This window comes from Mastomys coucha, unplaced genomic scaffold (genome assembly GCF_008632895.1).
Source record: "Mastomys coucha isolate ucsf_1 unplaced genomic scaffold, UCSF_Mcou_1 pScaffold7, whole genome shotgun sequence".
Taxonomy (NCBI): Eukaryota; Metazoa; Chordata; class Mammalia; order Rodentia; family Muridae; genus Mastomys; species Mastomys coucha.
In genome coordinates, this window is record NW_022196913.1 from 32,331,231 (window position 1) to 32,344,558 (window position 13,328).

At 36.8% G+C, this 13,328-nt stretch overlaps 1 protein-coding gene across 1 annotated transcript in view; it reads left to right on the forward strand.

Annotated features, from left to right (window-relative positions):
* Positions 1–1,153, forward strand: part of LOC116082207 (prolactin-5A1) — an 8,390-nt gene extending 7,237 nt beyond the window's left edge. The window contains exon 5 of the mRNA XM_031359058.1: positions 663–1,153. Coding sequence (XP_031214918.1) covers positions 663–848 — 186 coding nt within the window. The 3' untranslated portion in view covers positions 849–1,153. The remainder of the gene's footprint in view (positions 1–662) is intronic.
* The last annotated feature ends 12,175 nt before the right edge of the window (positions 1,154–13,328 follow it).

Genomic DNA, 13,328 nt, shown 5'->3' on the forward strand with positions numbered 1-13,328 from the left:
CCATCAACAAAGGAGTATACATGGCTCCAACTGCATATGGAGCAGAAGATGGCCTTGTCAAGCACCAAAGGAAGGAGAGATCCTTGGTCCTATCAAGGCTCAATAGATGCCCCAGTGTAGGGAAATTGAGTGCAGGGAGGTGGGAGTGGGTGGGTGAGTGGAGGAACACCCTCATGAAACAGGGAGAGGGAGGATGTGATAGGGTGTTTCCAGGAGGGAGGGAAACCAGGAAAAGGGATAACATTTGAAATATAAATAAAGAAAATATCTAATGAAAAATTAATTAATAAAAAAGAAGAGTAATAAGCTACGAATGGTACATCAGAGATGACACGAAGAACATGAAAGTTTTCCCACAAGAGAACTGATTATAGATTCTTCATTATCCCTTGATCAAAACTATGTCCATAGTCAAGGAACAATTCTGTCTAATCCTGGAATGATATATTTCATCTTAGATCAACTATATTACAAAAATGTATGCATACTTCTGTCTAGATTTTAGATAACTAACAGATTGATAGTAACCTGGTCCACATACATGAAATGCATGTTTTTCCTTAATATTTATATTCATAACATTTTTCAAAATATTATTGAAATTTTTCAAGTAAAGAGGTTCAGTAAATATTAATAATGGCTGACTTTCATTTTGTGAATAGGTTCATCCTGAACTTAAGGAAAATGAGGACTACCCTGCCTGGTCAGGAAAGCCATATGTACAGCAATCAAAAAGAAAATTTCAACTTTTTGGTTTGCATAGTTTATTCTTCTGCTTGTACAATGATGCACAGAAGATTTCTGATTTCGTTGATATCCTGAGAGACCAAATTGTGCCCTATCAATGAAAAGCTTCATCTTTCCTATTTATTTCTGGGGCAGTCCATACTGATCCAATCCTTAAAAGATTCTTTAAGTCTTTTAGTATTTAAATGTATGATTAAATTTAAAGGGTTACTTCTTTTTAAATTTTTTATGTTTAATTAAATATAATTATACCACTTCTATTTCCCTCTACCCACTCCTAGCCACTCTTTGTCCCCTATTTCACTCTACTTTTTATAAAATGAACTGTTTCTTTTTATTAATTATAATTTCACATGCATATATTATTGCTATACATATGGATAAATACATGAATAAATATGTAAATATAGCCTGTCTTTATTGCTGCTTTTAGGTATTGTTGTCTTTATTGTATGCTTTTTAGGGTTGACCATATAATATTGGGTAACTATTTTTCCCATTTCTCTCTTCATATCACCTATACATTGATCTTCCCTCTCTATTGCTCTTCCCCCTCCCACCATGGCCTTCTTGCTCTTTCCAGGTTTAAGTAGCTGTTCCAGGTAATAAACTCACTTACAAAAGTTGAAGTTAAGGACCATAGATGGAAGATAAGATACAGTGTTTGTCTCTCTGAGTCTGGGTTTCCTCACTGATACTTTAGAAATGTCAGTGTCTAACAAACTTAATTTTTTATCATTTCTTTTGTCACTTAACACTAAAAAATTAAACCTGTTCAAATTTGTTACCAAAATCATGAGTTTTTCTTATGAGTTTTTCTTAAGATGATTCAATTTCAATTAGAATCATAATAAGTTAATATAAGTTACTAGAATCAAGGCTTTGATCCTATAAAATAACCTGAAATCCCAAATATTTTATGAAAGCCAGCCATTGATTATGAACTATTTTTCATATAAAATGACAAAATGCAAATATTATAATGTTTCTATCTTCAAATAACATTAAAAGGATAAAGACAAAGAAAAGTCCTATGGGATGGGCTTAACTAGAGTACAAGATATGGAGCACAGTATTGGAATCTGAAAGATCAATACAAATTATTTCATCTGACAATTAAAATAACAGACTAAAAAAAAGAATTGCTGCAGACTGAGTAGTCAAACAAGAAAATACTAGACACTCACACTACTGTGCTTCAAAATAGTGTTGCCTGACCTCTCAAAGAATGTAAAGCTGAAAACTTTTTAACTTTGGTAGAAGATAAAACCTTAAAGATTCAAAACTCTTTACAACTCCAGTTAGGGTAAATCCAGTGGTGTCCACTCTGACAATCAACACAGTCAAATTTCATGAAAAAAAATAATTACTTCAAACAGACATGAGGGGATGCTACCTTACCACAGTATACCTAACTGAAAGAACTCGTGCATGCTAGGATATCACTGTGGAATTCAATTTTTATCTTCAGCTGACCTATTTTTAAGAATTTATCAAAGAAACAATAGGAGAAAATTTTATCCACACAGAAAATATAGGTTCTCTTCAGTATTCTATCAGATTGCCAAAGAATAGAGAGAACAAATGCTTCTCACTCTATTCCATAAAACAGAAAGGGAATAAACACAGCAGAAATCATTCTATGAAAGCATTATTACCCTATTACCAAAGCCATATTGAGACATAACAAAAAGAAAAAACTATAAACCTTTTTTGATAACCATGTAACAAGAAATAATAACATACCTTCAAATAGAATTCAAAAACATTGGATAGACCACTAAGCATGAGAAGTTAGTCTTGTTTTAGGAATACAAGGATGGTTGCTAGTAAAAATATAGTATGCTAATAAAACATGCTGAATTTACACAATGGAATATTCAGTTGTTATAAAAAACAAAAATTATGAAATTTGCAGCTAAATTAATACTAAAAATAATACTCTAGGAAGACAAATATTACAAGTTTCTTCTTATATGTTGATGTTAGTATTTAAGCTGTAGACATGTGTTCTTAAATCCAAATACCCACAAAGATTAGATAGTTGTTAAAGGACTAGGAAGAAGGAAGGAATTTTTCAAAGAAATGGAAATAGATGATAGTATTAATGACAAGATAAAGGGAAACTAAAATAGACAGATTAAATAGGGAGGGGCATGTGATGTCAGAGTAAAAGATGGAATATGGGAAGAGTCACTTAACACTAAAGGTCTTCTGAAAAATCATATGGACACCTACTACTGTAGAAACTTCCTCAAATGTGCATATGTATATGTATATGTATATGTATATGTATATGTATATGTATATGTATGTGTTAAATGGGGTTTCATTACAATAGAGAAGACAATGTCCCTATTAGACATCTTTTGCCACCAAGTAAAATTTCCAATGTCAGGAATAAGTAATACCTTCTTGAGTTGTTGGCCAAAGGGTACTATAGAGCACCCCTCCATACCACCCTACCCCCCATCAAGCATAAGAGGCTATTGCCAAAGCTATACAGGAATCTTCATAACCTGATGGTAAGGCCCTATTACTGAAAAAAAATTACTTAGGTCATCAACCATGAAGAAATGGAGTTAGTGCTCATCTCCTGATACATTCATGGTGCTAAACGGTACTTTTCATGCCACCATAAGTGAAAAGGAATCACCCATATCACCCAGCTAAAAACTCTGCAGCCTACAAAACTCCCTCAGGATACATCAGTGCTTCAGTGGCTCAAATGGGCCAAGGTTCTGTCAGAGTTTGTCTTCTCTAAGAGCCAGCTCTTAACTTCATTATCCCTTTGCATTGTTTTCTTGGTTCTTATTTCATTGATTTTTATCAGTTTTATTTTTACTAGATCTTGCTGCTCACTGGTTTGGATTCTGTTTGTTTGTTTATTTGTTTCTTTGTTTCAGATTATTAAGACATAATCATGAAATCATTTTTGTGCTCTTTCTGAATGTTTAATGGAGGTACTTTGGGCAACAAACTTCCCTCGTAGGTCTGTAAGGCTTTGTTGCATTGAGATTTCATTTTCATTTAGTTCTAGAATTTTTTTCTTGATTTCCTCCTTGACGCATTCATCATTCAATAATGAGTTGCTTAATCTCCATCAGTTTTTGTGTTTACTAGTGATTTAGTTTCTGTTCTATTAAGTTCTGTTGCATTGTGTTAAGGCAAGACACAGAGTTATTTCGATCTTTTTGAATTTGTAAAGATCTGTCTCGTGTTCCAAGATGTGGTCTATTTTAGAAAAGTTTCCACATGCTGCTGAATAGGACATGTTTCCTTTGGTGTTTGTGTAGGATATTCTGTAGACCTCTATTAAGGCCATTGGATTTATGATGTCAGCTAATTCTGGTGTTTCTCTGCCTATTTTTTATCTAGATAACCTATCTGTTGGAGAGAGTGGGGTATTGAAATCACCAACTATAAATGGATTGCTGTTAAACTCTTTTCAAATCCAGTAGTACTTCTTTAGTGAAATCCGGTGCCCTAGAGTCTGGTGCACATATGTGTAAGGCAGTAATGTGTTTTTGGTTAACTGTCTGTGATTAAATGAAGTATTTCTCTTTATCTCTTCTAATTGGTTTTAGTTTGAAGTCTATTTTGTCCTATGTTAGGATAAGTGTGCCACCTTGCTTCCCCATTCCATTTGCAGGACTTTTGTTCATCCTGTTCTTCTAAGGCAATAGCTATCTTTAATCCTAGGATGTGTTTCTTGCAGACAACAGAAAGATGGAATTTCTCTCTTGATCTATTCAGTCATCCAAGGATTTTGATTTAGAGAATTAAAGTCTATGTGTTGATTGTTGGCATCACTGTGTTGTTGAGTTTAGGTGGTGTTTTTTGTGTTCTAGATGGTACTTTGTATATTACTAAATGTACCTTCTCCTCCACATTCTCTCTTATATGTTTATCCTTCTCCTCCACATTCTCTCTTATATGTTTATTATTCTCTTCAGGCCAAAATATTGCTTACTGTGTTTTCTTTAGCTTTGGTTTCTGGATTATAAATTTTTATGTTTATATCATGGAAAGTTTTTCTTTCTCCTTAAGTTATAAAATGCATACAAACAGGGAAGGAAGAAATCAAATTATCTGTATTTTTATTAGGTAATCCTACAGTCAAAAGATCTTAAAAACTGAATCTAATAAACATTTTCTACATTGTGGAAGGTTATAAAATCAAATCACAGAAGTCAATATTTATCATGTAAATCAACAATGAACTTCTGGAAAAAAAATAAGAAAAAAAATGCTTTGGAATTATAGCCAAAAATATAACTAACAAAGAAAGTGAAAGACTTCTGAAATGAAAAATCTTAAAATATTGAACAAATAACTAGAAGGAAAAGTAGAAAATAGAAACAGCTCCCTATTCCCTGATTGGTAAAATTAGCCCTTTGAAAATGGATACATTGTCAAAATCTGTCTAGAGATTCAAAGGAATACTCATCAAAATTCCAATCATATTCTTCAATAATAACAAAAACTATGAAGTTAACATGGAACATAAACACTCTGAATAACAAAATAATCCTGCACAGAATGAGCAATGCTAAAGATGATTTAATGCTTGCATTCTATTGAAATTATACAGCCACAATAATAAAAAAAACAGCATGTTACTAGTACACTAACAGATACTTAAATTAATGGAATAGAACAGAGAAACCTAGAGATAAATCTTTGTAGCTGCAGCCCCCCTCATTTGTCCAGTTTCTGTCATGTTTTGCTGCTGCTGTTGTTGATTGTTGGATTTACCAATGTGACAAAAGCTAAAGTTGTCTGGGAAGAAGAATCTCATTTGATTGGTGTGGGTGGGCCAACCCAACAGGGAGGACAGTACCACCTCTAGGAGAGTAGATGTGAGGTTATAAGAAGGCAGGCTGAGCATGCCGTAGAAAACAAGCCAGTAAACAATGTTTCTCCATGGTTTTTGCTTCAGTTCCTGCCTCTAAACTCCTACCTTGAATTCCTGGCCTGACTTCATCAGTGATGGACTGTGGTATGGAACTGTGAGCTGCAATAAATGCTTTTCTACCCAAGGTGCTTTTAGGCATTGTGTTTAAGCACAGCAATATAAACCCTGACTAAGTCAGGTTCTCAGCCTATGACTTGGATAAACAAGAATCTTCAACAAAAAGTGTTCAAACCTGGACATCCACACTTATAGGAGAGAACATTTCTTTTTCTAATCTTGCACAAAATAAATTCCATGTGTGTCTCAATGTTAGTTTGAACCTGGAATTCTGGAACTGCTAGAAGACAACACCAGGAAAACCTTTCAAGACACAGGCATATGCCAGAGAATCCTCATAAAGACTCTTAACAAGAAGTTCAATGAATTCTGGGATCCAAATGTGAGCGTCTCAAACAAATTACAGCTCCCATATAATCCAGCTGTATCACTCCTCTGAACCATAGAAGCAATCTGGTCAGCATGTACAAACACACAGAACACTTATTCTTCCTGACCTACTAGAGATGTCTTGGTAGTTAAGATCAATGGTTTACTCTATAGAGAATTCAGATTTGGTTCCCAGTATCTATACTTCCTGCTCTGAATTTCCCCCAGTGATAGACTATATTGTGGAACTATAAGCTTCAATAAATGCTCTTTTTCCAAAAGTGCTTTTGGTCATGGTGTTTAAACACAGCAATATAAACCTTGACTAAGAGAGGTTTGCAGCCATCCTAAATTCTACTACCAAAAGATCTGATGACCTCTTCTGATTTCCTCAGCACCAATGTGAATATACATATATATATGCAGCCAAAGCATTCTCACATAAAATAAAATAAATCTAAAATGATTTTAAAGGAATATATATGCACCTATATGTGTGTGTGTGTTTTCAGACCAAATGGAATTTTGTTCAGCCATAAAAAATGAAATTATATTATCTACAGGAATATAGGTGGAATTGGAGAATATTAGGCTTAGCAAAATAAATGTACAAAGAATATGGAGCACAAAAGCCACATAGTTATTAACAAAAGCCATAGTCAAGATTGCTACGGTCACGAAATTTTTAACCAGGGAGACCCTGAAGTCCTTCATGAAGTAAAGGCTATTGCCATTGCTGTGAGGTATGCAGCAAACCCACATGGTAGGAGCCTAATGATAAAGATATAAAGCTCTGTTTTCAGATATGGACAATTAAGTCTGACCTGAGCTGATCTCTTCAGTATGCTTGAGGGTATGACAATGATAATCACACTATGGCTGGATATCCCAATGGACCTGCTCTGCAGCATTCTAACACAATCACAAATGTAACCAATGGTACAATAGTGATGCAATTCTTATGGGTACATCCAGTTACTCTGTGCTTAGATAAAAGTCCTGTTCTATGTGGGGAATCCAGGTTTTATATTGAAAGCCAGGTCAAACCTCTGGCTAGAGAGGTCCCGGCCCAGCAGGAAAGCTTTCCCTGTGGCTTATAGAAACAGATTTGATGTTCCCATCAGCATTCTCTATAGTTATTTACATATGTATATTACTGTTGTCATTTGCCTAGGTTGCAAAGACAAACTATATGGTGGTTGGTGGTTACTATGAGAGACTTATCCCAGTTCAGCTGCTGAGAATAAGTCACTGGTGCTACAGCACAGTTAATAAAATGATTCTAAGAGAGTCAAAAACATGTCACCATCCCATAGGTCAGGAAGGACTGCAAGAGTTGTTAAAAAATTAAAGTTGTTAGAAAATAACTATATCCCTGTGGATGACTATCAACATTAGGAATAAGAAGTGGCTTGTTAGCATATGATATTATTTGGAGCTTAGATGAGAGGCAAAAAGAAGCAAAATAATAGAGATATAGCTAAGAGTATGGTAGTGACATTGAAGCTATTAACCTTCCCTTGATAGGTAGAGTCATTGAAACTTTACCTGGGATTCCAGAATTTAACCCTTGCATAACTTAGGGGGAACTATACTGGAGTACAAAGGTGAAATTTAACTGAAAGCAGAGCTCCACTGCAGTGAGAATCCTGGCTTGATATCCATGCTATTTGTGAGGTTTTCAGACATGTACCTCTCTTCAACACAAGCATGTTCTTGTAAGTATTCCTCCTTCATGCTCTTCCAATCTCGGTTCATAATTTTATTCATGTATGCTTTGGTAGAATGATGAGTTGATGTCACACAGCCTTATAAGAATTCTCTCTTCTTTGTAGTATATGAACACTGGGCAGGAACAACTGAAGATTCCCTCAGTGGTTCTCAATCGGTGACCGTTGCTTTTCCTAGGTGCATGAGACAATGTGCTTTATGTGTTGCCCCAGTTGAAGTGAGGAGTAAAACATGAGCATGATCTGTTTGAGTTAGACATTATGAGATGTCAAGATGGTCATTTATGCCCATGTGAGCTCCAGAGAATTTTAGAAGACCCACGTAAAAAAAGGCTGAGCTCTGAAATTGGAACTTGGGTGACAATGAGACCTCAAGAGTATATGGGTTCAAGTTGTCCTTGCTCTTCCAGGGAAGAGGCATACTGTTGAAATCCTAGCATGATAATATATATCATACATGATAATATACATGATATTTCGCTGACTTCAATCTACCAAACTAAATTTCTACATGGACATTCTAGCTTATGCAATTCTAGCAGAAGGTTGTCATACTTCTTTGAGATTTAGATGATGCCAATATCCTTGTAAACAGAAAGCCTGCTACAGATATTTCTCCTTATATTCTTTATGGCATGTTCAGAAAGATGAATTAATAACAACAATGAAATTTATTTTATGCAAGGTAAAACAAAAATTGTACCTTTTAAAATTCAATTTAGACTTTGTAAATCTGCAGTGATAAATGGCAATGACAATGTGTTTATTGATATTAAAGTGAACTCACAGAAGTGACATTTTCTTGGAAAAATTTTAAGTAATATAAATTCCAACAATTTTATTCTAATTTTATACTTAAAGATTATTTGGTTCCCTGCTGTATTGTATATTTCTATTTATATATTTAATCATTTCAGTCACTAAAGTTTAAGAAATTCTCCATGCATGAAACTTTAACATACTTTTTATTTGAATGATAGTATTTTTTAAATTTGTTTTAGTATTTTGCCCACATAATGGTCTGTGCACCACTTGCATGCCTGGTTCCCAAAGGAATCAGAAAAAGTTGTTGGATCCCCTGGATCTCTAGGGATTTATTATTATTATTATTATTATTATTATTATTATTATTATTATTAATTTTTATTATAAGGTGCCATGTGATTGTGAACTGCCATGTGAATGCTAGAAATGTGCCCTGTGTCATATAGAACAACCAATGCTTCAACCCACTGAACTTTCTCTGCAGCTCCAACAATTGCATCTTTTATGTTGAGCATTTCTTACTCCATTTATTAAAGTTTCTGTGGAAATTACTTGGCCAAACATGCACTTTCATCAGAAAACCTTTTGTCAAAATAGTGCTAAAGCAAACTGGTCTTTTGTAGGTGATACATATTTCTTACATTTTTCCTCTTGAGATTACTATTGTTAGAGGTCTGTGTCTGTCCATCTGGAAAAAAGGAAATTGATGCAACAATTGCCTTGGATTATTGTCACAAGTTTGGAATTTGGGTACTTAACAGAGTGATTACTAGGAATTGTCTTATCATATCATAAATAACAAAGTATTGTTCTTTATCAGCAATGGCAACAACCTGAGCTACCATTGGCCCCACAGACACACAGTAATAGCCCACATGTGAGCCAATGGAGCAGGAACAATGGAAAACCTGCAGAGCCTGTATTCTGCATCCCCAAACTACTAGCAAGAGGACTATATTGGGATAACTTAACCATAGGAATAGACAGACTCATCTTGCTGATTTCTTTCCTTATATCAGGCACCCTTCTGCTGCTGTTGTAATCAAGATGTTCCTGTGGGAGACTGTGCTTGCCTATGTCAAGGTGGGAAATGGGTGCTGCTATTTGGCCCTTCAGCATCTGTTTAAGACAGCATCCTTTTTAACTGAGTGCATCTACCAGATCTCTCCAGAATTATTTAGAGACTTCCTATTTGAAGGAAACCAACCTGCAGTCTCTCTTCTTCCGTGGGTGCTCGCGAACTGGGGTAGTTGAGTTTCTGTGAAAATAAGCGGGGCGGGAGACAAAGAGCACGACACCAAGTAGATTTATCAAGGTGTGATTTTTACTGAATGAACTAAGATATATATAGTTCAAGCAAAACAATCCTTCAGCTATTAGCATAGACATGAGAACAGGGAAATAACATCCTTCAAGCAAGAGCTCTACGCAGTAAAGCGGATTAGAGGTCTCAGTTCCTTTGAAGTCTAGGCTACCAGTTCTGTCTTTGATCTCTGGTGCTGTCTCTGGTGCATCACACCTGATGCGCAGAGCAGAGCATCTCAGTGGGACACTACACTTCACCCCATTTCGTTTAAAAACGATGCAGGGAAATGCGATAGGATCTCGACACGAATACATGGACAATGTAAGGGTGCATAACACCTTCTGACTCCGTCCCTCAAGGCGATTACGCACAGTGGGAAATCCAGGCCATGAAACGTCTGTAACCCAGACGGCCGTCGTCCACGTGCCAGCCAAGGGTGACTTCCCAGCCAGAAAAGGGTCATCTAGATGCAACATCCTCCATGCAGAATGCCAAGGCTCGTCCGCAAAACCCAGGATCCAAAGACTGATCACAATCTCCGAAACTGGCTGACATAACTCTGTCAGTCAGGTGCTGAATTCAGTAGGGCGGGGCGTGGTGCAACTGGAAGCCACGCTCCGAGTCGGTTGCCAGGAGATGGTCTCAGGATGACGCAAATCAGTTCTTTGGAGCCTCTGGGAACTGAATTAACCTTTGAAAGTCTGGAGGCTAAGTGCGAGCCAGGCATTCTCGGAAGATGCCTGTTCCAGCAAACATTGAACCGGTCATGAAAGCTTTGCTCTGGGGGAGCAAAAGCTGGTCATTTAGCAGGATCCAGGCATTTCTCGGGAGTTGCCTGACCCACCTTCTGCTTTGGTCAGGAAAAGCAGATTTTAGCAGTTTTCCAAAGCAAACGAACACACACACACACACACACAAAACTGGCGGAGTAAAAAAACCTATCAAAGGCAAAACTGGCTGGGAGGAGCCTATCTTAAGGCATCAGCTTTTCCGAATCAATCTGTCATACCAATCTTTCTGGTAGCCAGCGAGCCTCTTCTTCAGTTTGGGAAAACACGCAGACAGAACCTCTGCCCCAAACCAGGACCGGGTTCGGACCAAGCCACATATTAGGGAGTAGATCCCTCCACCACACCATAGCATGGTATTTTGCTGATTCAGGATGCCAATGACGGTCCGCTGCCGAACGATTATTAATATCGATCTGCAGAAAGTTCAAAATGAAAAGGACGAATGCCAGATGCACTTTGGGGGACCTCTGGGGAAAGAGGATTCCTCCTTTGGTTTTGAAAAGCCAGTTTTTGATAGTACAGTGGGCACGTTCAACAATACCTTGACCCATAGGATTATAAGGAATGCCGGTTTTGTGAATGATGCCAAAATCTTTGCAAAAAGAAGAAAAATTCCTCCCAGTGTAAGTGGGACCGTTGTCCGTCTTAATGGTTTTGGGCAGTCCCATAGCACTGAAAGCTAGTATACAATGATCGATAACATTTCTAGAGGCTTCTCCTGTTTGCAGGGAAGAAAAAATAAATCCAGAGCAGGTATCAATGCAGACATGTAAATATTTAAGCTTTCCAAATTCTGCATAATGTGTTATATCCATTTGCCAGATGCTATTAGGTACCAGTCCTCTGGGGTTGACCCACAAATGTGGGACTGGAGCTAAGATAACACATTTAGGACATTGTTTAACGATCATTCTTGCTTGTTCTCTGGAAATTTTATTTTTGAGTCTGAGTCTGGCTGGATAAGTGAAACTTCTCATGATCCTGTTTAGCTAAGGTTACAGGATCTGAGGCTAAGATCTCTCCTATAAGAGCTCTGTCAATGATGTCATTGCCTCTGGCTAGAGGTCCTGGCAGTCCAGAATGAGCTCTGATATGACCAATATAAAATTGATTTTTACGTGCAAGAATGATGTTTTGTAATTTGGCAAATAAAGTTCCTGCTGGCATGTCTAGCTTAAAGTTGCCAGCTGTTTCAAGTAATGGTAAGCTGTTGAATATCTAAAAGCTGTCCGTGAATAAATTAAATGCATCAGGCACAGCTTCAAAGACCTTTAAAACCGCCCTTAATTCAGCCAATTGAGCGGAGAGACCAGGAGTATTTACAATCACCTGTTTTCCATTGAGATAACCAGCTCTTTCCTTGGAGGTGCCATCAGTAAACACCACCAGAGCATTGTCAATTGACTTCCAAGCCGTTATCTTTGGAAAGATAACTTCATGCATATTTAAAAACTTTATTAGCTTATCCTGAGGATAATGGTTATCTATAGTTCCTAGAAATCCGATTTGAGCCAGTAACCAAATCTGCACAATGTAGTTTCAGCCAAGAGTCCTGTTCCATAGTAAAAGGATGAACAATGGTATCTGGCTCTTTGCCAAAGTAAGTTATAGCTTGTTTCCTACCTAACATAATCATCTGTGTGACAGCTTCATAATAAGGCACGATATTACGCTTAGGACACATTCTTGAATGTATCCACAAAATAGGTGCCTTCTGCCACAGCAATGCTGTAGGAGCATGGCTAGTATTGAAAATTAATAAATGCAATGGCAGAGAATAATCTATGTAAGTAATAAATTGATTCTCAATAGCCTTTTCCACCTGCTGTAAAGCAGATATTCCTTCTTTTGTTAAAGATCTAGGAGAATTTGGATCAGAATTACCTCTAAGAATATCAAATAAAGGCTTCAGGTCTCCAGTGGTAAGTTTCAGGTAAGGATGAAGCCAATTAATATCATCCAATAATTTTTGAAAATCATTCAAGGTTTTCAATTGGTATCTACGTATAACTATCTTTTGAGGAATAACAGCATGATCCATAAATGTAAAACCTAGATAATTAGACGAATCTTGAGTCTGCACCTTCTCTGGGACAATAATTAACCCTTTCTCATTAAGGGCAGCTTGTAAATCCTTAAAGCATGACATTATATCTTGGGGAAATTTCCCAGCAATCAAGATATCATCTGTGTAGTGGGCAATGTAAATAAATGGCCATTTCTTTCTTATAGGTTCTATTATCTTTGCAACAAACTTCTGACATAGGGTAGGGCTATTTGCCATTCCTTGCGGGAGCACGACCCATTCAAATCTTCTCATGGGCCCCTTAAAATTCACAGATGGAATACTGAAAGCAAATCTCTCACAATCCTCAGGGTGCAAAGGGATAGTAAAAAAACAGTCTTTTAAATCCAAAACTACTTTGTAAAATCCCTTTGGGATTGCCACAGGAGATGGCAATCCAGTTTGTAAGGTTCCCCGTAATATCATACATTCATTAACCTTCCTTAAATCTTGTAACAATCTCCCTTTGCCGGACTTTTTCTTAACCACAAAAATAGGTGTGTTCCATGGAAAATTTGATTCTCTCAGATGGCCTGCTTCTAACTGCTCCTGCACCAGCATAGAAGCTGCTTGTATCTTT